Below are 27,814 nucleotides of genomic sequence, written 5' to 3' on the forward strand. Positions count from 1 at the left end.
ACTCTTAGGTATTTTAGCAAGGGGAACCTGCCCTTTCATTCAAGGGGTTCTGGGTCTGGGCCTGCAAAATGGGTCATCTGGAAGTGGGCTCACAGGGATGGATTTCCTCTTGCCACTGTCCAGTGGAGGCTTTTGTTTTGTTTTGAGACCTTGAGCAAACCCAAGGTCTGGCACAAGGAAAAGATGACAATGAAGCTCTTCCAATGTGCTGGTGGCCCTCACCATCTTGTGCCTTACAGGATTTGTGGAGGGCGTGTCTTCTGGGCCTTCTCATTGTGGAGGATTAGGTTTTACAAGGACTCACTAGCATTGCGATACCTGAGCCTTAAAATCCCTTTATCAACACTAAGCCAAAGGATATCAGGCATCTCCAGCTTCTTTTTAGTGGGCCATCTTTGACAAATGTTTCAGCCAACTATTTAAACAAGCTTTTGACGCTTTTTTTTTTTTTTCCTTAGTGTTTTTTGAGACAGGGTTTCTCTTTGTAGCTCTGGTTGTCCTGGAACTCACTCTGTAGATCAGGCTGGCCTCGAACTCAGAGAGATCTGCCTGCCTACAGCTGCCAAGAAGGGCTCCTCTAGGAGAGCATGACACAGTGGCCAGGCCAGAGACCTGGGTGTGTGTCTACGTGTGCATCACTATCTGTAAAATGACGTTCTAACTGTAGTGTGCACCCTGAATTGTGGGTGCAAGACCGGAGGAAACTGTTCAAGAAACATTCAGCCAGACCAGGAGTGTAAGAGCACTCCACATACAAGTTCCTGGTGTCTGCTGAGGTTCTAAGAGGTTTATTTTTTAGTTAGTTTTTATGTCTAAGTGTTTTGCTTGTATAAGTATGTGCACCGCATGCATGCCTGTGGGAGTCAGAAGGATCGGACCCCCTAGAACTGGAGTCATAGGTGGTCGTGAACCACCACATGAGTGCCGGGAACTGAAACTGGGTCCTCTGCAAGAGCGAGTGCTCTTTACCGTGGAACCATTTCCCCAGTTCCCTAATTCTGTTGAAACAGGGTTTTACTATGTGAAACCAGGCTGCCCTTGACTGATAGATCCTCCTGCTTCAGCTTCCCACATGCTGAAATTATAGGCCTTAAGACCATGGTCATCTAAGTTCAGTGTTCAAGTACAGATTCCAGGGACTGGGAGAACTACACCCTACATTTCCTGTCCCCCAATTGAATCACACCACTCTTATCATTCCAAGAAATCTTAATTTCTTTATTGTTTGACTTTTTGACTCAACATTTTTTTAAACTTTTTGTTTTTTTCTGAAACGTTCTTATGAGCCTTTTGTTTTATTCTCGTTAAATGCACTCGACCCAAAATTGGTTTGGCATATCGAAAAGGAGACCAAGGAAAGAAGGGGCCAGGGTGTGGGAGCAGGGAGGAGGCCCAAATGGACAGAAAAATTGAGAATGAGAGGAACACAGAGACAGCAAAAGGACACAACGAAAGAGGGTGGATAGTTAGGAAAACTCAAAGGGGGAAAAATGCAGAGAAAAAGAATGAGCAAGATTTAGGAGCAAATGAATTCAGGAGCCCAAGGGAGTAGGAGGAGACCAGACCCTTCTCTGTACCGTCCCCGCTGGGGTGAGGGCGTCAAGGCACCAGGTCTGGTTAGGATAGGGGACACCTGGGCTCTCTGGGTGGCTTTGCGCTGGATTGTAGTGGATCCAGCCCCACTGGGGGACCTGCCATGTAGCTCTGAGGCCTGGGATTTACTCGGCTAGCAATTCCAGCTAGAGTAGGAACCAAGGGCCTGCTACACCACACCCTCTACCCTCCATGTGTCCACATTTGGAGAAGGGCTGTGCAGGGAAAGAGGGAGCAGGACTCCTGTGCCTGCCAATCCCAGAGGAGCTCTTCACCCCACCCCTCCTTCCAGCTTTATTGATGTCTGATGGGCCTCAGGCCTGGGCTGAGTCAAGTCCTCTGGCTCCTGGGCCATTCACTCCACATAGCCACAGCAAGCTCCAGGTCCAGTGGAAGCTAGACAAGGGCCACAAGCCATTTCTTACTCTCCATGCCCGCCTAGCAAGACTATCCCCATCCTCTCCTCTATCTAGACTTCACCCTTGGTCTTCTGGCAAGATAGGCTAAAACATACTACCACCAGAAAAGACCAGAGATGGAATAAACCCTGCCTTTTCACATCTGTTCCCCTCCATGGGGCAAACCATCATCTTTGGTCTGGCCCCTTTCCCCCTCATTGATGGGGACAAGCCAGTCCCAGCTCCCCAGAAGGGAGAGGGCTTTCTAGCAGCAAAAAGGGTCCTCCTAGCCACTGACCCACCTCCTCAGCTCCTTCCTAGAGTCACTCCCTCATAACCCAAAGAAGTTCATGGCAGCAGCAAGCTGAGACCCGAGGATGCTTGAAAACTCATGGCACTTGTGAGGAAGGAGGCAGGAAAAGAGGGTGAAGTCAGCAGAGGTGTGCTGCCATCTCTGGAAGATGGCAGCAGGGTTATGCTACCCCCAAAAAACTGGGGGAGGGCAGGCCAGGCTGGAGGGCTAGGGGTGCCTGTCAGAGGGCTTGGAGTGGGGAGTAAGGGAAAGTGACCTCTCACCTCTCTTGCCCCTCCCTCAGAAATGACCTCCCCACGGCCATCCTGCCCTCAGCCACAGGAACAGTTTTCTGCCCTCCACTCCTCTTGCCCTTCTCAGGGTGGGATGCCAGCCTCCTCCTGCCTGCCATGAGTCCTGAAGTGATCTACAAGAAGCAGGAACTCAAAGGGGTAGTGCAGCCATCTTGGCGAAAGCATCTTTGGGTGTGAGGGTGTCTCCTGGCCATCGGGGCAGGCAGTGAGGTACACGCCCCAGGAGGGCGGCCAGAGCAGAGGTGATGGACCGGTGCTGGGAAGGACAGGTTCTTTGTTTTGCTGTTGCTTCTAGATTGGTTTTGTCTCTGGAGTGTAAAAGCTGCTCTGGCGGCTGCCCACCCTGGCTGGGATGTACACATACAGGAAGTCCTGGTCGCCAGGGCTGGCCGCTGCTCTGTTCCGGAGAAAGTCCGGGCTGGCCTGGGCTGCAGGTGCCCGGTGGCTTCAAGTGATGAGATTTTCTTACTTTTTTTTGTCTTTTTTTTTTCCTTTTCCATTTTGTTGAAATATTTACAGCAATAGGGGAGGAAGAGAGAGGGGTAAGAGGCCCCCGAGGGAAAGATCCAAACCCAGGACCCACTCTTCAGGGAGCCCCAGACCCCAAATCTGCTCCCCAGATAGCCCAGCCCACAGGACTGGGAACTGCCCAAATATGGCCACCCCAGTGGGTTGGGGCCCTGCGGGGAGTTGTGCTTCATCAGGAGTCACCCCAAGGGAGGGGGTCATTGGGTGCACTCTGGGGGTTGAGGGGCAGGCTTGCTTGGGAGACAGGGACCAATAGCAAGGGATAAAGGAGCTTCAGAGAAAGTTCCACGTTAACCACCAGCCCCCACTGCCCACTCCCTGGGCCTGGCTGTGGTCCAAGGCCGTCTCCAGGGCACAGGGAACTGTAGCATGGGAGGATCCTGTCCATCTGTCCCACTCCCCTGCTGCTCCCTTCTGATGGATGGAGAAGAGCAGCTGATAGACTGGATCCTGCAAGGCTTTGACCACCTCAAAAGCGGCACCCCCCTAAAGACCTAGGGAAGCCTTACCCCTTGCTCTTCCTCCACAGGCAGGGAGTGTCAGAAGCTGGTCACACCTACCAGCTTCTCCCTCACTCCCAGGACCCGGGGGTGGGGTGTGGGGGGGTGGCTTTTCCTCATTGCATTCCCCTAGAGAGGCTGGGGCGTGTGGCTGGTGGAAACCCTGTCTAACCCTGGCACCTGGGGCCCAGGTCAGCGCCCCTGAGGGGACAGTGGGGCCCACGGGCTGAGGGGCACCTGGAGAGAGTGGCCCACCAGCCACTGCCTCCGTCAGTCTCTGCTCCCACCAGAGCCCCTCCTGGGTTCCCTCCCTGGCCAGGCCCCCGGCCTCTGGTCCATGAGGCCCCTCAGAGGCTGGTGACCAACTGCATCTGCCCATCCCCATCAGGCCCTGGCCCCTCGAGGCTGGGGGCTGCCAGGTAGCCCTCATGGCTGGGCCGCCGCACCTGGTAGTAGCCCTGTAGGGGATTCCGAGCCACCAGGGCCGGCGGGCGGGAGGTGTAGTAGATTTCTGGGGGCCCAGGGGGGGCAGGTGGGGGCGGGGGCAGGGCCTCATTAGGCCCTTCGGGGCTGCTGTCCGGGTAGGAGGGCGAGTCCCGCAGGTTGGCCCCGCTGGCATAGAGGGAGTCCCGGCCGGGAGGTGAGGAGAGGGGCCGACTGGTGGCCCCGTCCTCTGCCGTACAGCTCTCCGACTCATCCAGATCACTCTGGTACAGCACCGACTGGGCCCGGGGCAGCAGCAGAGGCTCCTCCAGGGCCTTGTAGAGAAGTTCAATCTCTGCCCGGTCAGCACCCCCAGGCTCGCCGGCCTCGTCCTCACTGACCCCTGGCACGGGCGGCACAGGGGGCTCCGGCGGAGGCCCTTTGGCACCCCCGCTGGCCCCCCGAAGGTTGTTGTGCACCAGCTCTGAGATGATCATCTTCTCAAAGGCGGCAGCGTCGGCCAGGTTCCGGCCTCGGGGTGGCTCAGGACCCCCATCCCCCGGAGGGAAATCCCCGCTTCGCAACGAGTAGCTGTTGTTGAAGTTGCCGTTAAGGGGCAGGGTGTCCATGCCACAGGCTTCCCGGCCTCCCAAGGGGTGCTCTGCAGGGCAGAGGGGAGCAGTTAGGATGGGCCTGGTAGGCAAAGGGAGCCGAGAGGTCTGTCCCAGAGCCTCCTGCCTCACTTTCCTCCCTCTCCTCCTGTGGGGCCCGCTGACTAGCAACAGACTCATGAGGGTGTGTAAGGACCGGTTCTCCAGGGTTCCCTCCTAAGTTTCAGAACTTTAGCAAGTGGAGAGGCCTGTGTGGTCAGGTACACCCCACTACGCTTGGACCCCTCACTTTCATTCCCTACTGAAGGTCCCCACCTGACTGCCATGCCAGAGCCTGTGGGTAGGGACACCCCGAGTTTCCAGTTCCTAGGAGAGGCTTACAGGAGAAGGGTCTGCCTTTGTTCCCTCCCCCTTTGGAAGTGCTTCCAGGAGACAGTGGTACTCACTGGGTTCCCTGTAGCTTCCTGTGGATGCCAGTCAGCAAGAGAAGAGAGGACAAGTGTGAGCTAAGCAGAGGCCCCTCCGGACCTGCCCTTGGGCTTCCCGACCTGGGACTCTGCTCGTCCCTGGCTGGCATCCAGCCGGCCCAAGCGTCCTCACCTGGGGAGTTGAAGACTGGGGGCGAGGAAGGATTGAAGCCCACAGACTCCGCGATGAGTGTATTGTACGGGCTAGTGCCCCCACGGGGCTGCAGCACAGGGTTGGTCAGCAGGTGATTCCCCATGGTACCTGCCCAAGGGAAGGAAGGGTTCGAGGTTACAAGGCAGCCCAGAGACTTGGGGCGAGCAGCTCTGGAGAGAGGAGCCAGGGCCAGGGGAGACCTCACCTCGGTTCAGGGTAGGAGTGCTGTTGATGTCACCTGCCATGAAGGAGGACTCCGTCTGTTTCCTCACGGTATCGTTCCACATCCTCCGGATTCGGCTCTGGGGACACAGCCCAAACATGAGGGGATCTCTAGGAACACCCCACCCTCCAGGTTCTTGGCCCCAGAGAGACGTGCTGCACATGCTCCCCTCCCGGGTACCTGGGTCCCCGTGTAGTATCGGGTGTTGCTCCGCATGGCGGAGGTCTTGAGGGAGCCGTGCGAGCCCCCGGGCGGGGAGCGGATGCAGCAGTACGAGTGACGTAGGCACTTGCTGTACTCCTTGTGCACCTGCGGAGGGGGACCGTCAGCGGGCAGGCCACAGGAACCCTGCGCCATCCACACCCTGGGGGCCCGGCATTCAGGCTATCATTTTGGCCCATTCTCTTTTCCTCACCGCCATCACTTCCTCATTCCTTCATTTCTTCATTCTCCAACTCAACACATCTTTAAGGAACATGTACTACAGGTACAGGGAACCTTCCTGACCCTCCTGCCCTCGGCTCCCGCGGGCTAGAATTCTAGGCTCGCACCGCTATGCCCAAATCCTGATACTGATGATGGAACCCAGACTTCATGTATGCTAGGCAAGCATTCTACCACCTCAGCCACATGCTCAGCCCTTGTGTGTGTATGGACGTTGTGCCTGCACGTATGTATGTGCACCGTGTGTGCTACGCATCTGAAGCCAGACAAGGGTTCCCCTGGACCCATTCCTTCTATCATTACAAAACCCGGTTCTTCCTAGAACGGTTAAGGCGGGAATCTTAACACTGTGGCTCCAGTTGTCTGGCACCGAGCTGGGCCTCACGTCTGGCAGGCCCCCTGCTCTGCACTCCCACTCCCTTATAAGCTGCCTCACTTCTAGACTCTCACTGCTGGCTGAATCCCCCAGCCCCCATCAGACTTAGATGGTTCCACAGAAGGCGAGTGACCAGAGGACACACTGAGGGGCCCAGGGGACACCGAGCTCTTTCATCCTGGCCTCCCTCCCCTGACAGGTCCAGAATGTCCCCAAGGAGAGCTCTGCCCCCTCACCTTTTTCTGTAAGGCGCAGTGAAAGACAAAGATGAAAACCCCCTGGAAGGCGTTGAAGGTGGTGAAGAGATAGGCCATGACCACTGACTCCTTGTTGATGAAGAGGAGGCCAAAGGCCCAGGTGAGGCCCAGCAAGAAGAGCAGCGCAATGGCACCCAGTGCCCAGGACCTGGTGGCCAGGGGGACAGGCAGTCATGGTGCTCACCAGGGAAGACAGCCCAGCCCCTAGGCCTCCGGTGCCGCCTGAAAGACCTAGCCTAAGGTTGGGGAGGCCTTGGGAAGGCCTGCTGGTTGACACTGAGGGTTGGCTCCAGGTGATGGCTCATTCCCTGCCAACTTTATCACTTTGGCCAAATTTCCAGTCCACTCAAACTCCCTTTGTGGCCGGCTTTTCAAGATGCCCTCAAGCAGACTTGCACTGAATCTTAATTGCAGGCCTGAAAGCACAGGTCAGATGGACTGCTGCACTTCCTGACCCTGTTAAGTAGGGCCTATACCATGCATAAATACCCTCCTGCTGAAAACCCCACTGCACGGCACCGGTGGGGAATAGTGCTCTGGGAGACCTCAGGGGCCACAGGGTGAGGGTCTCACTTGATGTTGTCAAGGCGGCTGGAGTCAGGTTTGAGCACTGATGAGCTGCGGACCATCTTGTGCAGGGTCACCATGAGGAATACCAGGTTCACCTGGGTAGGAGTACAGCACATGGGCTCAGTTTCTGCTCCAACTCCCTCTTCAGGGGCCCAAAGTGCCCACTACCTGGGTCTGCTATTTGCTGTCACCGCTGTGAGGCCAAGGGTCACGGCTCGGCATGAAATGGGCTTGGACCACAGCTGCTGGTGCACTGGCCTCAGCGCTGGGGACTGTGGACTCAGTCACCCTGGTCTTTTTAGCTACTGCTCAGGCCTGTGTGTGTGTGTGTGTGATTTTAGGGCTAGAACCCAGGGCCTTTTGCACAGTGGGCAAGTGTCCACCCCTGAGCCATGCCCTGGCCTCTCTGCTTGGTTCTGATAGAGTTTCTACACTAGTGCCTTGAAAAGCTGGCAAGGGGCCCAAGGTTAGGGTCTAGACCAGCCTGAATGCAAGGAACCCCAGTACTTGGAGTGCCACTCACCACAATGACAAAGGAGACGGGCCCAATGAAGCTCCAGATGAAGTAGTTATCCACTCTCAGCCAGCAGCTAAAACGGAACACAATCAGAGTGGAGAAATACCTGGAAGGCTAGCCACCCCAGCCCTGGCCCAAGGAAAGACAGCCACTCAAGAGCCAATCAGATGAAGACCATGGGGACAACAGAGACACTCACGCCTTCTCGGTGCCATAGCTTCGGTAGTCAATGGCGGCTGCGATGCCTACCACCAGGGCTGGGAAGCAGTAGCCGCCCAGGTAATAGTACTTGGTGCGTGAGTACTCGCTCTCAAACACCTCCACCAGCAGCAGGTAGAGGTGCACACCTTCTAGGCACAGCCAGGAGAAGGCGGCCAGGAAAAAGTAGTGCAGCAGGCCCGCAAAGATGGGGCAGGCGACCTGGGAGAGCACATCAGTAAGAGGCGGTTCTACCGGTGGCGCGGTCCCTCCCGCTGCCTGGCCCCGGCCCCAAGTCTGGCTCACCTCATACTGAGTCTTGTCTATCCCAACCAGGAAGAGCAGTTCCGCAAGGAAGAGGTTGATGCAGAGGTTTTTGTGGATGGTGTTGCGGTCAGTCTGCAGGCCACGCAGGAAGCAGAAGGTGGAGATGCAGATGGCCAGACAGACCAGGGAGATGACAATGCCAACCCAGGTGATGACTGACAGTAGAAGCTCATTGATGCGGCCCTGGTACTGGGGACAGCAGGAGGGAGACACTCAGGGCCTGGCTAGTGACAGCTGCAGCGAAGGACCCAGGCAAGGCTGTGGGCCACAAGGCCCTCCAGTGCTACCCCACCCGGCCACCAAGCTGGCCCCCCCCTGTGCGGACAGTGCGGCTCAACTCCTCATGCTCTGGAAGGCTTGTGGAGAGATGACAGATGGCTTCTCCAGAGTGCCTCAGGACCAGAGGGAGCCAGATGCAAGGCCTCATGCCCCAGGCAAGACTGGGGGCCCCCCAAGCCCCCGAACTGGCCTTGTAGGCATCGCCCATTGCCGTGTGCTCTCTAGGAGGCCATGCAAAGCCAGGCAGCAGCGAGCAGGCCCGCCCAGAGCCGCAGAGCGCCGGGTAGCTTACGATCTCTCGGTGAGCCATGAGCACTGCGAAGTTGGTGAGGTGGCTTGCAGGCACATGTGGTATGGGTCTTATTGGACTCCACCAGGCGGCAGCCCTGGTTGACCAGTAGCCCAGCATGGAGCGCTCTGAGTAGTTCCAGAAGGAGCAGTTTGCATTGAAGTGGTTCTTGGCCTGTTATATGGTGACAGGGTGGTCAAGACTGTCAAGTGCTATTCCTGTCCTCAAACCAGCTACGGGGACAGTGACAGGTGTGACAAGTGCCTAGGGCCCGAGGTGACCACCAGCTCTATGGAACATATGGTCCAAGCTGAAGCAGGGAAAGCTGAAACTTACTCGCAGGTGGGTGAACACATGGTGGGGATATGTAGTCCAGAAACAGAGGATGCTGGGACCTCCAGGGAGGGAGGGGTACACCTGAGCTCACCTCCAAGTGGGCCACAGTAAAGATGACAGGGTCCATGAGGAAGACGCGGCTGGATTCCTTATTAATGGATGCTGCAATGACCTGTGAGTTCACCACCAGGGAGGCACCTCCAGGGCCACCGGTCCCTGCCTCGCCCGCCAGCTTCACTGTGGCATTCTCCGTGGACAAGAATAGGCCCAAGTTGTTGTAGAGGATGAAGACAACCTTGACCACACCTTAGGAAGATGGGCACAGGGAGATAAGAGTGGCTATCCTCAGGCACACATTTCTCTCTGGGCTCCATGGCTCTCAGACACACTGAGAGTGGGCAGTGTCCAGGTGAAGCAGCAACTCAGAAGTCATTTCCACAAGGCCACTGTCCAGCAGTGGCCAGGACATACATACAGGCTGCCTCTCTGACCCACTTTTACTTCTGTGTGACCCTGGCAGATTCCCTAGCCTCTCTGTAATCTCAGCCTCAAATGGCACAATGACTTCTAGAGCTAGGGCTCCCCTCTGCAAACCCAGGCCTCCGCAGGGCTTTGGGATATCCATACCAGTGGCAGATAAACTGTAATTAAAAGACACCACCGTTGTGTTCCATAAAGTCAAGCTCAAGGGTGCCAAGTGGGCAGTGTGTACATGCTTTCGGACAAACCCCACGGGACACTGACCATTGCGGCTATTCTGCTTGATGGTGTTGGCGGACAGCTGGATAGAGTTCTCGCTGGGGTATTCCTGGGGAACACCAACTCTTGCACTTGACCCTCTGTGTTCAGGACAGTCACCTCCAAGACTGTGGGGGCAGGGGCAGAAAGGGCATGCTATCAGTGTCTATCCCCAGACAGGATTCATGCTATACCATGAGGCCTGCAGCAAAATCACAGGCCCAGGAATCGGGGAACCAACATACTCATAGTTTGGGATTGGTCCTGGGTGACTGCGGTACTCACCCACGTTCTGCTTGGCAGCCAAGAAGCGAGCGGGTTCCCCTGACATTGTCGGCCAGCAGGAAGGCCCCCTCCTCCAGGACATCTAGGAGCATGGTGGCTGTGTGCACCTGTTCTGTGGCATTCATGTCTTTCCAGGACTCAAGGGCCTCTGGCCGGAGCAGGTTGTCTACTGTCTCTACCACAGCCTGTGTGTAGCAGGGACAATACACATGAGTCCTCCACATTCTTGAGTTCCTGGGACAGTCTTGATGTCCTCTCCTCTCCATCCCCTCACTCCCACAAGCTGTATCCCACTGAGCTCACCTTGATATAGTCCTTGCAGGTCCTCTCTCGTTTGTGCATCTAGAGACAGAGATGGAGGGAGACAGGTGGGGACTCCAAGACTGCTCCCCGCCACAGTGCTCTCTCCCCCAGAGGAACCCCACCTCTGAGGACTACTCAAGGAAGCGCAGCAGTGAAGCCCAGCAGCCCCTGGGTGTGGTGTCCCTCACTGGCCACTGTGGGGTGGCAGCAGGTGCAGGTGCCTACCTTATTGTAGTTCTTGCCAGCTGACTCGCGCTCAATGGGCCGGAGGGCCTGGAGCTGGGCATCCAGGATTGTCCAAGAGCTGTTCCATCAGCTTCACTGACGAGGACACGTCCCCAGCGTAGATGGAGCCCCGGGTGTGACGAGCCAGCTCACTAGCGATGTTGGCTGCGTTCTCCCCGCTCTTAATCTGTATGAGGCAGGGAGGCCAGGGCTCAGGTCTACTGGGCACTGGCCGGCCCTGCCCTCCATTCCCTTTTCACACACCCCACCTGCCTAGGCCCTCTCCCTCTGCTGGCCCCCTCCCACGCAAGGGTTAGGTAACAGGAGACCCCTTGTGTCTCCCAAGCTCTTTCCTCCACTGCTGACCGGGGGCACGGGATGGCTGCCTGTAAGGGCAGCAGTTACTGGTACCTTCTGGGCTACTTGGTTGACCCAGGGAGAGGTGCAGTTGCTGAGGTCAGGGCCCCGAGGGTTCCAGAGTCCCAGAGCAGGGAGACACTGGAATGAGGCAATTCCTGTAGAGACAGATAAGAAAGTCAAAGAGAAGGAGACGAAGAGAGGCCAAGGAAGGAGGGAGGAGACAGAGCAGAGGATGAGAAGGAGAGGGACACTTGGGAAAAGGCACAAGGCAGTCCACCCTAGCCTCGCAGAGTTAGAACCTCCTAGGCAAGATCCACTATGGAAGGTTTTCTCCACTAAGCTTCTTCCAACCTTGCCTGGAACCCCCAGGGTACCTGGGCTGCTTAGCTGTCCCACATCTGTCCCGAAACTGGCTTTGCCACTTTAGTCTGACGCAGGTGGCCGGATTACCTGCAGCTCCCTGGGTGCTAGGCCGCAGATAGCACCTGTATAGCTAAGCTGTGTGTCTCCCAGCACTCACCTCGAGTTCCCTTGGGGCAAGGCCTCTCCACCAGCATGCCCTGTTGGGTAGCTGGCCACTGGACCCGCCGGACCTCTCGGGGTTCACAGAAGAGCTCAGGAGACACATGCAGATTGGGAGCTGGAGGCCGCCGGGTGCTGGGTGCTGGGGCTGTGGCTGGAGGCAGGTCAGGTCCCAGCTGGTTAATGGCACCCACTGGGTGTGTGGTGAGGGGTGCCCGACGGAGTGGGTGGTAGCTGCAGGCGAGGCTGTGCTGGTGAGGGGTGTGGGCCGAGCTGTGGTGGTGGTACTGAGAGGTGGGGAAGTGGCTGGGCCTAGAAGGTAAAAGGGATAGGACAGGGTCACACCCATGCCTAAGACCCACCAATGTGCCTAAGCACAGGGTCCTTTGGCACCTTGATAGCCTCCTTATCCATTGAATTGGAAAGCTGTCCTGGGTCCCTGGCCTTTCTGTGCTCAGAGGCACGCTACGTTCATCAGACCATATACTCGGAAGAGGGTAAAAAATGTACTACTATGCACCAGAAGGTGTCTCTCCCAGAACTGGGACTGGACATGTGTGTCAAAGTGTCTGGATGTAATCACCTCTCATCTGTGACACACTTGATTGTGGGGTCTGGAACCTGGTGCCCAACTCCCCTTCTGTAACGGTTGGCTAAGGCTCTCCAGAGTTCTGGGGATGCTCTAGGTTAGTGATGGGAACATCAGCTGGAGTTAAAATGAGAACACAGCAAGTGTCTGATTCTGCATCCCCTAACACTACCCCAAACTACTGTGCCCAGGCAGCACAGGTCACTGGGTAGAGCCCAGAATCCTGGGGTTCAATCCTCAAGTAAGATAATCCCTCAGCCGCGCAGTGCACGGGTTTCGCCTGTAAAACAGTGCGATGAACCTCATGCCCCGAGGACGACAGGCACACCGCGCAGGAGCAACGCGATGAGGACAGCGTGTGCCCCGAGGACGACAGGCAACACCCCGCAGGAGCAACGGTGATGAGGACAGCGTGTGCCCCGAGCCATGACTCGCTTTACCTCCAATCCTCAGCAGCGCACAGTGAGCCTGCATTCTGGTGTCAAGGAGTGACAGATGCTAAGAGGCCCGCACCCCTCAAAACCCATCCTCACCAGCACTGGGGTCTGGGGGTCCAAACTCCAGGCTGTAGCGCACCACAAAATAGTTGTTCCACACGTACAGCTGGTTGTCCCGGGGGTTGTAGTCGACGGAGGACACAAACTGGTAGGGGTTGGGGAAAGCGAGACTGACTGGCTCCTCGCGGTTTGCATTGGTGTTGAAGGCGTAGTCCACGCGGTTTGCCCGCCGCCTCACTGTCGTCATCCACATACACGGAGCGCAGCACATAAAGGGACTCCGCATACCATGAAGGCGTTGGAGGCCGAGCGCTTATCGTAGCCCGTTTCCCATGTGCCCTCGAAGCGTAGCGTGTAGGGGTTGAGCTGGCTCACCACCAGGCGCCCGTTGTTGCCCTCGGTGGCATAAATGACCCATAGCCCATTCTCATCCACCGCCAGGTCAATGTCGTCTTGCCTCCCCAGCGATAAGGCGAGGTGTCATGGTAGTTGGCTGTGTTGATGACTGTCTCACCGCTCTTGATGCGGGTCCGCAGGTCATACTTGACGATGTTGCGCGTGCGCTCCTTGTTGTAGAAGACCGCGCCATCGTAGACTACAAAGCCGGTGCCAATCCACACGGTTGGGCAGTCGGTATGTGGTAGTGTGGCGTGCAGCCACATAGTCCTCCCATGAGGCATATTCAGTCAGTGTGTCCGTGCGGTAGGGGTATCCAGGGCATGACGTAGATACGGTCACCTGCCTGCAGCGGGTCCTTGCACCATGCACCAGACTGGTGCTCTGACTCATGCGTGGAGGTGGGCTCCAGTACCTTCTGCAGTGTCCCTGGGCACACGAAGACTGGGCCGGGTGGGTAGGTAGGCAGGGAGGAGGTGGGGAGGGGCAGAGGCAAGGAGAGAGGGGAGAGAGAGGCAAGTTGGTCACATGGCGAGGGAGGAAACCATGCTGTCCCTCCTGCTGCTCGCAGTCATGGTTGCTTGGTCGGAGCTGGTGATGGGAAGGGGTTTGTGGGCGGGGAGTCCCGCCCTGCCCAGCTGCCCCTCTCCCTGGAGCTGTGACCCCTGGAGACCATCAGAGCAGGGTTAGTGTGGGGAGGTGGTGCTCTCTTCCTTCCTTGGCTGCTAGAGACCCCACAGGCTGGGGACAAAGGATTCGGCCAGAGCTCTCCTAGACTGGGCTCCAGGGGGTAGGAGGTGGGGACCCCTGTTGCAGTGCAAGCTAGCCTCAAGGTTCAGGTATCAGCACCCTGGCTGGCCTCCCTTCTCTCCCTCTGTGGAAGAACTAGGGGCTGGGATCCATCCTTCACCCAACCATGCAGGGATGGACTTTTTAAAAAAACTTCACTTTCTTCCTCCAAAAGCTGCAAGGTAGAGTGATGTTTCCACACCCACTCTGGCAGGGAGGCTTAGAGCTGTCTATTCTCTCCTCAGTCCCTGCTGCTGTCTGAGCTCCCTCAGCTGGTACCCGTCAAGTAGGCAGCGGAGGAAAAAATGGAGGGAAGCAGCTCCCAGGTTAGGCTAGGGAGAAGTCCAGCTCTGCCCCAGCCGGCAGGGTCTCTGGTGGGGTCAGGTTCAGAAGCGCACATGGACACTGGTTGTACAAGGGTGGAGTGGGGACATGGAGAAAGACAGGACTCCCGGGACATTTGGGGTGAGGGAGCTGCGCAGAGGGAAGAGAGACAAGGAGGGTTGTGTGTGTCCACAAGTCCTGGCTCCAAAGGAGACGTTCTGGAGACCACCTGGGAAGAGAGGGTTAGTGCTGGCAAGGAGAGAGGGGGTGAGCAGAGAATTCACTCCAAGGCCCAGGCCCGACTGAGAGCCCCTTCCAGGGGCAGTCCCAGGTCCAGCTCGGAGGGGCAAGGGAGGGAACCAGGTGCTAGGATAAAGCCCCAGCCCACCCCAGCCAGCCCCCCACCTCCCCTGCCCCGGACCCCGATTTACCTGTGACCATCCCCGGCTCGGGAGGAGGGACCAAGGCAGCGCTGATGTCAGAAAGGTGGGGGGCCCCGCCCCCACCCCCCCCATTCCCTGAAAAGAGGAAAACCTCAACTGCATCTCGTTGGCACCACTGGCCTGCCCACCCTTGCCCCTCACAGCCCAGCACCCACCTGTTCCTAGCCTACCCTAGTGATCCAGCAGGTCAGTGTGGCCCACCCTCTCTTCTTCCCTGAGCACTGTGGGACAGACAACCTTCCTTCAGGAGGGCTGGCACCTCCCTCTCATTTCTCCATGATAGAACCCACAGGCAGGCCAGGGCTGTAGGATGTGTGTTTGTGGGTCTATGGTGAATTCTCTGCTCCTGCTTGGTCCATCACCAAAGCAGCTAGCCCCAGGGGCACAGGGAGGGCTGCGACGACTTGGCACCAGCATGGTGGGCAGCTTCAGTAGTGAGGGACCTCTGGGTAGAGCCAGGCCTAGTGCCTATTTCTAGCCTGGCTCATCAGCAGGCTAACTTGGTTAGAAGAGGGGAGCAATCTGTAGCCAGCCCCCCCCACCCCCGCACTAGGGCAGCTTGGCTTTAGGTCCCTAGGCCCAAGGCGTCAGCAACACAGCCTCTTTAGCATGAGTTAACCCTGGGCTCTAGCCCTGGCATTCCCATCAGTTATGTCTGTACCCTCTGACCAGACTACCTGGCCCCCACCCTTTTTTTCTGTTCCCAGGTCCCTCTACCCCATAAAAACCCCTGCCAGGGGTGTGTGCTCATAAAGAGGGCCTGAGCTGGTCAGAGGGTACCAGGGAGGAAAAACACAGTTAGAGGTCATCCCAAGGAAGGGGAAGAGATAAGGAAGAGTCTGCTAGGGGCCTTGGGCAGCAAGGACCCCACCTCAGCACCCAGCTCCCAACATCTCTTCCCTCCCCCAGCCCGACCCAGAGAGGAGATCCAGTGCCGGAGTTCCAAGCCTGCAAGAAGAGTGGCTAGTGCAGGGCTGACTGAGGAGAGCAAGGGAGAGGCTGCCCAGGCCTCTGAGATGGGCAAGGCGGGAAGGAGAGGGAGGGGAGCAGCTCAGAGGGACCCTCCGCCCACCTCCCCGGCAGGGGCCCTCCACAGACCACCGTAATCTTCAAGGGTGAAAGGGACCCTGAAGGCCATGTCATTGTTCGTCCATTGCCTCCTGCCTTACCACTAGCCAGGCACCTCCACTCCCTAGCCCATAACAGACAGCCACACCTACTACCATGGGGCTCCCTGCAAGAAATTACGGGGCCTGTGGAAGTCCCCAGAGCAAGTCTGTGACCCCCGCCACCCCTCCCTGGTCCTCTCCCACATCAGCCCGGAAGAAACCTGACTGCAGCTTTGCAAGTGTGCCGAGACAGAACCCACTCCCACCCTCTCCAGGAGGCCCGCCCCAACCCACCCCAGGGCTTTGGCAGGCTGCCCCCTCCCCAGGGGCTTGGATGGCTGACAACCCTCCCAGGACTGGACCCGGCTGGTCAGAAAGGGTGGAGGGTGGAGACTTGTTCTCTGTGCTCCATAACAGCTCTGGGCCTTGGAAACGCCAAACCAGAGGAACTGAGGCCACCAGGAGCCAGAGAGAGAGGAGAAATCTGGTCCCCAAAGGAAAGAGTTCCCTCCATCCCACCACCCTCTACCAGAAACACTTGGCAAAAGGTACAAGGGGACAGGAAAGGAGAGAGAGGAGGGAGAGAGTAAGAGGGAGGAGGGCAGGAGAGACAGAGAGGCCTCTAGCGGTGCCTGTGGAAGCTGGGGAGTCCCTCCCTCCCCACCCGCCTGGATGCTTACACATTTCTCCTAAGGAAGGCAAAAGAAATGAGAGATGAGGTCAGGTGCCCTGCAGGGACCAGGGACCAGAAGAGGGTAGAGAGAGAAGTGAAGAGAGAGAGAGAGCGAAGAGAGCGAGAGAGCGAGAGAGCGAGAGCGAGAGCGAGAGCGAGAGCGAGAGCGAGAGCGAGAGAGAGAGAGAGAGAGAGAGAGAGAGAGAGGTGGAGGAGTGGGGTGAGTCTCTTGCCCAGGCTCAGAGAGGAGCTTCGGTGAGTATCTGGAGGGTGGAGAAGCCCATGGCCGTGACCTTGGCCTTGGTGGTGCTGCAGCACCAGGCCCAGCCCAGCTGTGCTGGGGGGGACACCGGGGCAGGGATCCCTGGACCGAGTGGGGGGGGAGAAGAAGGGGGGGGGGGGCGGGCGGGCCACATGAGTATGGACAGTGGACGAAGTGTGAGTTGGGGTCGGCAGTGGTGGTGACAGTGCGTTTACCTTTCTGCTCCACTTCTACTTTAAGCATCGGAAGAGAGAGAGAAAACAAATTGAAAAAAATGTGCAAGAAAAAAAAGAGAAAAAAAAGATTAAATCGCTTTCGTTTCTTTTCTGGCCACACGCCCCCTCTTCCTGCCTTTCCTCCGCTTTCCCAACCCCTTCCGTAGCATCATCTCAGCCCCCACCCCCAAGTCCCTTTTTCTGGGGGTGGGGTTGGGTAAGAGGGTGCTGAGGAGACAGTGAGAAGGGGCAGGGGAGACACACGGGAGGGAAGAGACGAAAAGACTGCTATGGTACAGACAGGCAGGTCGACAGGACCCTCAGGCGGGAGGGCCCCGGTGTAGAGGAGCCCCAGCTAGGAGTTGAACTCTGGCTCGGGTGACACCAGGCAGTGGGATATAGGAACCGCAGGGCTCCTCTCCACCCTGTGTGCTAACCCCCTGCTAGAACCAGGGGCTGAGGGGAGGGATTTAGTGTCTCTGGGGCCTGAGTACCCCTCCCAGCCGAGAGCACAGGCTGAGCCCCTTCCCCTCTGAATAGGCCCCACCTGAGTCCAGCTGTGTTCCCCTAAGCCCTCCGGACCCCTGAAACGCACAGAGAGGGCAGTAGAGCCAGACACAGAACAACAGAGGCAGGCAGGCAGGCGCCCCTGGCCTCGGACAGAGCCAGGGTAGGGGAGACAAGAGGCACAGAACTGGAGGGGACACAGACTGGGCTGGACAGATTGTGGCAGACAGGCTCCTACACTCCCGGGGGGGGGGGGGGGGGGGGAAGGCTCAAGGTTCAGCTGCTCTGCCCAATCCACCAGGGCCCAGGAGCCCTAGCTGCACCCTGCCCTGCCCACCGCCCTTGATGACGCACGGGTGGCACCTGGGGAGGAAGGGAGAGTTAGGCTGTGCTCAGCTGCAAAGCAAATCCAGTGTTAGTCCAATGTCTGGGGTTTCCACACTCCAGTGATCCCCCAACTGTGGGATCCCTGCCCCCCACCCTGCCCCCCTTCACCAGCACTGGGGTCACCCCAGCCTCTAAAGCCCAGGGCCCTGTGGCTGACCAGACCCTCCAGGCACCCTGCTTGGGTTCTGCAGGGACTCTGGCCCCCCAGCGCCTTGTCCAGGACCCAGCACTCAGGATATGCTCAGGGAAAGTCATGAAGCATCATGTGTCTGGGTTCTTCTTAGCTTTAGTTATTCCTGAACCCCGATTATCTGGGGGGCCAGGAGATGGTTTACCTGGGCTGACTAGCTCTTGCCTGACCAGGAGCACCTGTGGCTCGCCCTGTCCATGACCTCCACCCTGTGCATGGGCATGGGCATGGGTGCAGTCTGCAAGGCTCAGGTCTGCGTTCTCCTCAGTCTAAGCTGGCATCCCTGCCCTGCACCACTTCAACCCAAAGCCCATCTTTCTGGGTTGTGCTCCTGGACCACACAAGGGGGCCCAGGGCTCTAGGTCTCTACGCTCCATCTAAGGATCTGTGGCCTCTTCTTTTTTCTCGTATCTTGGTTTGACCTTTGAACCTGGACCAGGAACTTTTCCAGCCTCGCGTCCTGTCTGTTCTAGAGAATTGTGTTCATTATATGTTGCTATTCCAGTGACCATGACATTAATCGTAACTGGTTAGAAGTGAAGTGTAGTCACAGTGACAGCAACCAGTGCTCATGAAGGCGCGGGAACAGTGCAGGCCCTTGCAGCCAGGCCTTCCAGGGACCCTGTCTACAGCTGGGGAAACTGAGGTTCAGAGAAGTGAAGCCACACAGAGGGGGCCATGCAGCTGCCACTCCCTTAGAACCTATGGCCCGGGGCACAAAGCAGCTTGGGTCCCATGCTGTCGCTATTTCTCGAAGCACCCCTCCCCCATCACAGGCGTTAAGAGGCTCAGGTGGCGGGAAGGAGCGTCCGTACCATCACTGAGCACATCCTGAACCAGGCTCGGGGCTGGGTGCTGGGGGGTGAAGTCGCGGACTCTGCCTTCGGGGCTGTGCTCCTGGGAGCACTCTGGCCGCAGGGCCGAGTGCTTGTCACTCCCGGTCTCCAGACTCACGCCTCCGTCTGCAGCACCCGGAGAGATTTTAAGTCATTTGCTGCAGGTTTCAGAGCCAGACAAGTCAGGAGCCACAGCTGAGCCTCACCGCCACCTGCCCAGCCCTCTGTCCTAGACACACGTCACTTCCCACCTCCCTCCCTGCTGCCCCAGCTGCGGATGGGCAGTGTCCCCAGTGCTGTGGGGAGGCTTCGGGGGAGCAGACGGGCATCCCCCTCAGGCGGTGGAAGGCGGCCTCAGGCACTGAAAGGAAAGGGCGGAGACTAAAGGAGAAAGTTACACAAGCAGTGAGCGATCCTGTTCGCCCGCCCGTCCTCCTGGCTTCACCTGCAAGGAAAAATCAAAGGTTGGAGGGGTGGGGCGGGGAAAGCTGGGTAGGAGGGGAGAGGAGGCAGAGTTAGGAGGTCTCCTGCTCCCCTGCCCCCTCATTTGGACACCCCGAAGGTCCTGCCTCCTCCCCTTTTGCCTAGAGGCCCTCCCTACCTCCGGGCTGGCTATGTGAAGGCAGGTGAGAGGACAGAGGGGTGATGGAGGGAGAGAGTGGGCAGGAAGACTGGTGATGCCAGGGGCAGGTGCTGAGGATGAGCAACCCTGTCTATCTGCCCCCCTCAGTCAGATGTAGGAGTCAGGCTCTTGGCTCCCCAAAATCATCTTCTTGGGGGCACTGTCATTCCAACATGGCAGTACTTCCTTTGCAGATAGGAAGTGTTCTCAGGGTAAGCGATAAAGCAACCAATAGTTAGGAACCTTGGAAGATGAAAGCTTTGGCTTTCATGATGTGGAAGGGGCAGGAGGGGGTGTGTGGAGAAAGTCAGGTGTGTCCATGGTCAGGAGGAGAAAGCGTGTGAAACAGGAGGGTGGGAGAGCAGCTGGAGGGCCAGAGAGAGGGGCCAGCATGCTGTAGGTGTGTGGCTGCGAAGGGCTTGAGCAAGTGAAGGACATGTGAAGGAGCAGGAACGGGCAGGTGACTAGAACTGAAGATGCCCTACAGGAGGGACACATCTGTGTGGGAAAGCAGCCACCAAATGTGGCAAGTGTCTGTGAAAAATATGTGTCAAAAGTGGGAGTGAGCTTGCTAGCTTCTGTGCCCAGCCCCATGGATGTGTGCACACGTGTGCACATGTGTGCTGGATCAAGATGCACCAGGCTCCTTGCTCTGTGGGGGAAGGGCCCGAGCATGAGGAACAAGGTGACTCACTGTAGGGGACACAGTCGTACTGCACCTCCAGGTACTTGTAGGTTCCAGGACAGGGGTCAGGAAAGGCGTCGGAGCCGGCCACCACCACACACTGGGTTCGGTTATTGCACCTACAGGGACAGGAAAATTGACTCAGACCCAGAAGGCTCCAGGTCAGAGCGAGCGCACAGCTCCAGGCCGGAATGTGTGGGGACAGGTGGGGTGGGGTCTATTTTGCTTCCTGCCTGTTTTCTTTCCCACAGCCCTCCACAGTTGTGAGGCAGGGTCTTCCCGGTACATCTTTGGCATTTTCCTTTAAATTGAATTAAAAGCCCCCGTGCCAGTCACTAAAAACACACAGTATCACATGTGACGGGCACCTTCACAGAAGACTGAGTGCCTGTTGTGTCTACCTTGCTCTTCCATGGACACTGCCACACTCTGGACACTGACTGAACCTGCAGCAGCACAGTCAGGAAGAATCCATGGGGGTCCCCTGACCCCAAGCCCCTGCTAGCCTCTCAGGGGTCTGGCTAGTATGGAAAACGAGGTCTATTTTACAACCAGAAGACACCATCAGAGACACTTGTTCCCATTTGGTGGCTGCTCTCCTACCCCACAGCCTGTACCCACCTGCAGGAGCATCTTCAGCTCTAGTCACCTGCCTGTCCACTCCTTCAGATTCCTACAGCTGCCTGTGTCCAGTCAAGGTGCCTGCAATGGTTCGTCCTCTCTGTCAGCTAGCCTGGGTTTAGAATTGCCTAGGAGACTGGTTAGGTACGCTTCAAGGTACGTCTGTGAGGGTACTGCTAGAGGGGATTAACCAGGCAAACAGATCCACCCCACACGTGGGTCTAGACTAATGTAAGAAAAGTGAGGAGGAGAGAGGCAGCAGAGTGCCCACAGTTCCCTCTGTGCTTCCCGGCAGCCACGATGTGAAGAGCCCTGGCATGCCACACACGTACGTGCGTACACACACACACACACACACACACACACACACACGCGCGCACACACGCACACACACACGCACACTCCTGCTGCAATGGACGGAACTCTGAAACCAAGAGCCAAAATGAACCCTTCCTCCCTACATTGTTTCTATCAAGTGTTCGGTCACGATCAGAGACAAGAAATGCAGCCAACATTATCCCAGGTCCTTGGAATGGCAGATAAGGTGTGGACAAGTGGTAAGTACCTTGAATCTGCCTCCAGTTCTTCCCGGGACCAGGAAGTGCAAAGAGGAAAACAGCAGGAGGCTGGGAGTAAACAGGCAGGCGGATCTGTGAGTTCGAGGCCAGCCTGGTCTACAGAGTTCCAGGACAGCCAGGGCTAACACAGAGAAACCCTGTCTCAAAAAAACCAAAACCAAACCAAAACCAATCACCAGCAACAAACAACAAAAAACCACACAGGGGCCTCATGCAACTCAGCAATCCTGGTCCTCACCAATGTGCCCTAGAATTTATAGCAAGTGTGAACAATTACTGAACACACATGTTCACTGCTGCATTGCCCACATCCACCAACAGGGGGAGAGAACCCAAAAGTCTGCCCATGGAGGAATGGCAGAACAAAACGTGGTCTGTTTTGAGATACTGATGGTATGTTGGTAAAATGTGGCCTGCCCACGTGATGGAACGCTATCTGGCCAGGAAAAAGGACATGGTGGCTGACCCACAATGTAACAAGTGTATGAAAAGGCTGCACAGGGCAGACTGGTGGGCATGGAGAAAGAGTCTAGGCAAACCTCTGGAAGAGACACAGAGCAGGACAACAGGAGATTGTGAAGATTATGGAGTCTCCTTTTGGAGTGATGGAATGCTCTGCAACTAAGCTGAGCTGGTAAATGCACAAAATGTCACTAATTTCAGGGATGAGTGTGGTCCAGTAGCAGAGTGCTCATCTAGAATGTGCAAGGCCCTCAGCACCCTAGCTTTGTACCCCGACTCCTCTGGAGCTGTAGGCGTGGCATCTGTCTTTAAGGGGTGGGATTTGAAGGAGGTGGAAACACTAAGTCCAGCGAAGGTTGGGGACAACTACCCAGTGGTGGTATCTGTCACCAGCAGCTTAGCTGTGACCCTGATAGACACAGAGCGCTTCAAGACTGGGAGCATTAGGAGAAGCAGCAGGGCTAAGGGCCCCCAAGCCCTTCCCCACAAGGCTCCTGAGGTCTCATCTCGCTCCCTGGCCCAGCAACTGCACACACAGCCTCCTGTGTAGAGGTGTGCAGACATGACTGTTTTAGCTGCTGTGGAGACTGTGGGACCAAGGAAGGGGGTGGGGCCTGTCAGGGCTGGAAGGCTGGATGAGGTGTCAGGAGAAATGGAGGAAGGAGGCAAGGCAGCTCTGGCCCTGCACACTTTGAATCACCCTGCCTCCCCGATGTCCTATGAAGCTCTTGCCTTCCCTTCCTCTGGCCCAGCCTTCCTCCCCTTCCTCCTCCCATGCTACAGGCCAGGGAGCGGGCCCTGAACTCTGACCTCTCAGGCATCAAACATCCAGTGAATGCCTGCTGTAGACCTGGCTATAGCCACAGTGGTGAGGGACAAAGGCTTGTTGTTCCTGTAGGGCCAATGGGTTAGGGTTTCGGGAGGACACAGGATAAAATACCAAGCACAAAATATCGGATGAAAATGTGGATGGAAGGCAGGGCCCTGAAGGGTCAGGAGGAGGGAGGGGCTGCAATTTCAGAGCGTGTGAAAGTTAGGTAGACAGCCACAAAGAAGTATAAGAACAGCTACTTGGATCCAGGGACAGCATTTAAGGCAGAAGGAATGTAGGGATAGGCTCATGTTTCTAGAAAAACCCAGAGGTTGGCTTTGCCACTTAGCTGTGGCCCACAGACCCTATCAGGGTGTGACAGAGCAGAACCGGAGACTGGGAGCCTTTGGGCTACCAGGATGCAGATTCTGATGCATGCTCAAGTATCTACGGTATAAGGACTGAACCCAGGCAACACTCCACAGCGAGCTGCCTTGCAAGGCTGGAACTGAGCCCACAGGAAACGAGGGCCAGTTGTCAAGGCAGGTCACACAGGCAGGTCTAGCCTCAGAAGGCTTTGGCTTTCACAAGAAGGTGGGAACCTGAGAATGTTCTAACAGAGGGAAAGGATCTGACTCAGGTGTTCACTGATGCCTGCCATGTAGGAAGAATGGACTATAAGGGACAAGGTGGAGGCAAGGAGAGCAGGCAGGGGCCCTGTGCCACGGAGGGGTGCTTGTGGGGAAACTGAAGGCTCTAGACAGACTATTCGAGTGGGTTATGCAGCTTCCTATGTGGGCTGCCCCAGCCTGGGACACTCCTTAGTCACACAGTACACCCTTATTCACACCCACAGCTGCTCAGAGACACACATATTCAGACACGAAATCACCCTCTGTACAGTTATATACGCGCAACATGCACAAGGACAACTTTGCACCACAAAGCACACCAAAGCGCCTTGCCACAGACAGACAGACACACACACACACTTCTGTAAGTTATGAGTAGCTGTCTCTCTTTGGGAAGCATACCTTTGCTTTGATTCTGCAAGCTCCCACCTGCCACCAACAGTCTTGAATAAGTCTCTGGAGGTAGCAGAGGGATGAGCAAGGTCTATGGCAGTGGTTCTCAACCCATGGGCTGCGACCCCAAGAGGGGGTGTGCATGTCAGACATTTACATTACAACTCATAACAGCAAAATCACAGTTATGAAGTAGCAACAAAATAATTTTATGGTTGGGGGTCACCACAACCCGAGGAACTGTATTACAGGGTCGCAACATCAGGAAGATGGAGAACCACTGCTCTCTGGGGGTGAGTGAGTTGGGGGACACTGTCCGTGGGAGTAGCTCAGTCTCGCTTTGCTGTCTGTGTACAGGGGCCGATGTGAGGCCTGTGGAACTGGAGCAGGCTCACCTCTGTGACATAATTTTGAAGGCGTCGGGCAGGTAGCACTGCACATTCTCCATCTGGAAAGGGTCGGCATCGCAGATCTTGTCATCCGTGCGCCCGTAGTTAGCATTCTCCACCATGATGACGTCGCTGCCTGGGCACCGCAGCTCGATGGGGTAGCCTTCACATGCTAACTCCCGGCGCATCAATCCAAATGGGAGCCCGGCACGACTCAGGCCTGCAGAACAGTCGGGGACAGTGTCACAGTCACCAGGGAAGAAAAGACCTGCTGGCTTAGCCAGCCTGGGAAGCTGGTTATGGATTTTCAGGCCTACTCGGCTATACAGTGGCACAGAGTTTTAAGCCCTGTGGAGGAAGGAGTAGCCTGGCTCAGAGAGAGCTGACCCTTCTTCATCCTGTAACGAATGCCTTGCTGGTAAGAGTGATACCACCCTGGATGTTGTGGGCCAGTCACAACTGTGGAACCCCAACTCCTTTCAAAGCAACCTTCTACATTTATTTTGTCTGTTTGAGGGTGGGCATGTGGAGGTCACTTGTACCTTTTGCAATGACAGTGGTGACTAAACTCAGGACAGGCTTGGTGGCAAACACCTTAGCTCCCCTGAGCTATCTCACTAGCCCTGTCCCCCAAAATCTTATGCTGAATTGAAGAACTAAGCTCCAGTACTTCACAAGTGACTGTACTTGGAGATAGTGTCTTTTGGATTTTTTCTCTCCCAACCCCCAACTAAGCAAGGGTCTCATGTGGCCTAGGCTAGCCTCAAACTTGCAACATAGCCTTGAACTGATTCTCCTGCATCTACCTCCCTAGGACTATAGTCACGCGCCAACACACCCAGCGCACACACACAAATTTTCCTCCTCTGAGGTCTCAGTGTAGCCTATGCTGACCTTGAACTCACTAGGTAGCCTAGGCTGGCCACAACCCTACAATGATCTTCCTCCCTGCCCCAGCCTCACGAGCGCTGGGGTGAGAGGTGTGCACAACCACATCTGCCTTGGAGATGACTTGTTTTTTTTTTTTACAGTGGAAATCAATTGAAAAATGAGGGGTCAAAGGGCCTCGATGCAGTCTGGCTAGGGTCCTAACAAAAGGGAGCATTTAGGGTATATTTTATTGTTATTATTGCAATACTAGTAACAGAGCTAAGGCTACACACACCTTCGGGAAGTGCTCTACCACACCTTTCCTTCTGAGACGGCATCTTACTGACTGGCTTAGGTTGTCCTTGGAACTGTGGTCCTGCTTCAGCCTCCTGAACAGCTAGGACACTGGGCTGGGCCATCACTCTGCACTACAGAGGGGGTCCGACACAGTGTCATCCAGGTAGACTGTGCACAGACGTAGGGGGAGGGCACCCAGCAGGCCGAGGAGACCTCGGCAGGAGCCAGCTGGGTTGGTGCCATGATGGTGGGCCTTTGTTTTCCTCACTGGTGGGGCAAAGGCTGTGGCAGTTTTAGCAGACAAGCCCTGACGACAGGACTTAGGGCCTCTGCAGGGGGGGGTGGCTGCCATGAAGGCCATCAATCAAGTCTATGATGGGACTTCTGCTGAGACTGGGGACACCAGGACATACTGTCATAGCAGAACCGCACAGAACTTTACTTTTCCATGTCAAACACCTTCACCAGACTGGGCTGAATCTGTCTTCCCATTGGAAAAAGCTGTCCCTAAGTACAGTAGCGTCTGTGGGTGCTGCTAGTCCTTGTCACAAGTGGGAGTGGTCTGGGGACCTCCTACCACCACCACACACCACACAAGGAGTGGATGGAACCCAGGCAACAATTCAACCATGAGCTCTATATACCTGCCTGTTTTGTTTGTTTACTGGGAGCAGGGTCTTGCTGTGTAGCCCAGCCTGGCTTGAAACTTGGTGTCCTCTTGCCTCAGCCTCCCCAAATTCTGAGGTTACAAGCATGTGCCACCATGTCTAACTTTTGCATGCTTAAGTTCAGATAACTACTGGTAGTAGCTTTCCCAGGCCTTGTTTTCCTGAGCTGTAAAATGGGCACTCACCCACAGGTCAGGACCAGACAGCAGGGATTCTAAACCAAAGGAATCTTTCTGTTTTGGGTTTTTTTGTTGTTGTTGTTGTTGTTGTTTTTTGTTTTTTCGAGACAGGGTTTCTCTGTGTAGCTTTGCGCCTTTCCTGGATCTTGCTCTGTAGACCAGCTGGCCTCGAACTCACAGAGATCCACCTGCCTCTGCCTCCTGAGTGCTGGGATTAAAGGCATGCGCCACCATCGCCCGGCCTGTTTTGGTTTCTGAGACAGGATCACACATAGTTAGGTGGTCTCACAGTCTAAGCAGCCAAGGTTAGCCCTAAACTCCTGATCCTCCCACTCCATCCCCAGGTGTGGCAGCATGCTTCACATGAGGGGACCCCCTATGACAATCAGAGCTACACAATATAGCTCTGAATCCCAGCTCTGCTGCTCCCTGGCCTGGCTGATGGCTCCAAGGCACCTATTGGGTCCCTGGTCTCTCTGCTACTGCAGAGGTTAATCTACAGTTAACGCCTACTAATGTGCTGACGAGATGCTCATTTTTTTGTTATGGGTATTTCTCAGGATCCAGGGTTGACATGTGCCAGGCTGCCCTGGCAACACTTTGGGATCCTGGTTGCAGCCCAGCCACACGGGGTACAGGAAGGTAGAAGCTACAGATGTCTGGGGGAGGACCACAGCTGGGGGTAAGCTAAGTGCTGTGAAAGGTGTTTGTACTAAGGTGCAGAGCCAAGTCAGCCCCTCTTCAGAGACGGGGGTCCCCAGGGGTTCTAGCAGCCAGGCCTTCGGGTTTCTGGGGGTGAGCAGAGCCCCAGTTGAGAAAAAGTTTCCCATGTGCTCCTGTCCGTACCATCTGCTTCCTCCCCTAATTTTAGCTTCCCTTGTCAGGGAGGGAGGCCGGGGGTGGAGGGCTGGCTCACACGGGGCGGGGGGTGGAGGCAGCCCCTCCTGGCCTGCAGGGGCTGGGCCTGGAACTTGGGCACTAGGAAGATTGGGTCACTGGCCAGCAGGACCCTGCCAAGGCTTCAGAACAAGGCTGACAATATCCTAGTGACTCTCCAGAGGATGGGCCCGGCAAGGGTGGGGAGGGGAGCCCTCTAGGAAGGGGCCAGGCCAGCAGACCCCTTCTTAGCTTCTGTTGTCCTGCACACAGCTGGTGCCCAACCTGGGGATGGTAACTAGGTAATGTCAACAGTGGGCAGCAGGCTCAGGGCACTAATTGTGGCATGTGCAGGATCCCAGGCCGGAGCTGGGTAATTAGTTGTTTTTAAATAAACGTCAGCAGGCATGCTTTAATTAAGCCTTGGTCCCAGTGAGCCTCAGAGATGTGATGAATGACGGGGGGGAGGGAGAGATAGAGAGAAATAGCTGCCCCCGGAAGGCCTGTCTTAGTCCTAGGGGTCCCCAAGCAAGACAGCACCCAGTGCACTGGCCTGCTGGGAGTTCAACACCAAGGGTGGCATCACCAGGTTCCCTCTGGCCTGGTCCAGCTTCATCTGGAGTGGAGGCTGTGGTCCAGAGAATTCATGTTTCCCACCTTCCATCTGGGTTTGGAGACCCAGCCCTTCCCCAGCCCAGCCAGCACCTACCTTGGGTAGCAGAGGTGACGAGGACAGTGGTGACACAGAGGCTCCAGAGTGCTGCGGCCAAGCGGGCCATGGCGAAGGCCAGGGGCGGGGGCAGGGCTCTCAGCGGACTGTGGGGGGGGCCTCGCCCCGCATCACCAGGGTGCCACGGCCTGGCCCACCAGCCTGAGGGAGGACAGCGGAGTGACATGGGGCAGGAGCTGACCTCAGCAAGCCCAGTGGGAGTCTGTCTTCTGCTTCCTGGACTGGGGTGCACACTGCCCTGTTCTGGGGTCACTC

At 56.5% G+C, this 27,814-nt stretch overlaps 1 protein-coding gene across 1 annotated transcript; it reads right to left on the reverse strand.

The window, feature by feature from the left end:
• Nucleotides 1-1,197: 1,197 nt before the first annotated feature.
• Nucleotides 1,198-27,814, reverse strand: Adgrl1 (adhesion G protein-coupled receptor L1). Its single transcript, XM_052727769.1, is given in 34 exon segments — nt 1,198-4,709; nt 5,106-5,123; nt 5,260-5,388; nt 5,486-5,582; nt 5,684-5,812; nt 6,560-6,728; nt 7,154-7,245; nt 7,674-7,740; nt 7,867-8,087; nt 8,172-8,381; nt 8,764-8,808; nt 8,810-8,862; nt 8,865-8,934; nt 9,188-9,402; nt 9,841-9,906; nt 9,909-9,962; nt 10,120-10,156; nt 10,158-10,304; nt 10,423-10,461; nt 10,648-10,716; nt 10,718-10,834; nt 11,059-11,162; nt 11,528-11,758; nt 11,761-11,841; nt 12,652-12,838; nt 12,840-12,890; nt 12,892-13,067; nt 13,070-13,226; nt 13,228-13,323; nt 13,325-13,455; nt 16,827-16,841; nt 20,063-20,172; nt 23,946-24,159; nt 27,539-27,814. Coding segments are annotated over 34 exon segments (4,521 nt in total). The 5' UTR covers nt 27,726-27,814; the 3' UTR covers nt 1,198-3,972.

This window comes from Peromyscus californicus, unplaced genomic scaffold, assembly GCF_007827085.1.
Source record: "Peromyscus californicus insignis strain IS unplaced genomic scaffold, ASM782708v3 Scaffold_8__1_contigs__length_139910024, whole genome shotgun sequence".
Classification (NCBI taxonomy): domain Eukaryota; kingdom Metazoa; phylum Chordata; class Mammalia; order Rodentia; family Cricetidae; genus Peromyscus; species Peromyscus californicus.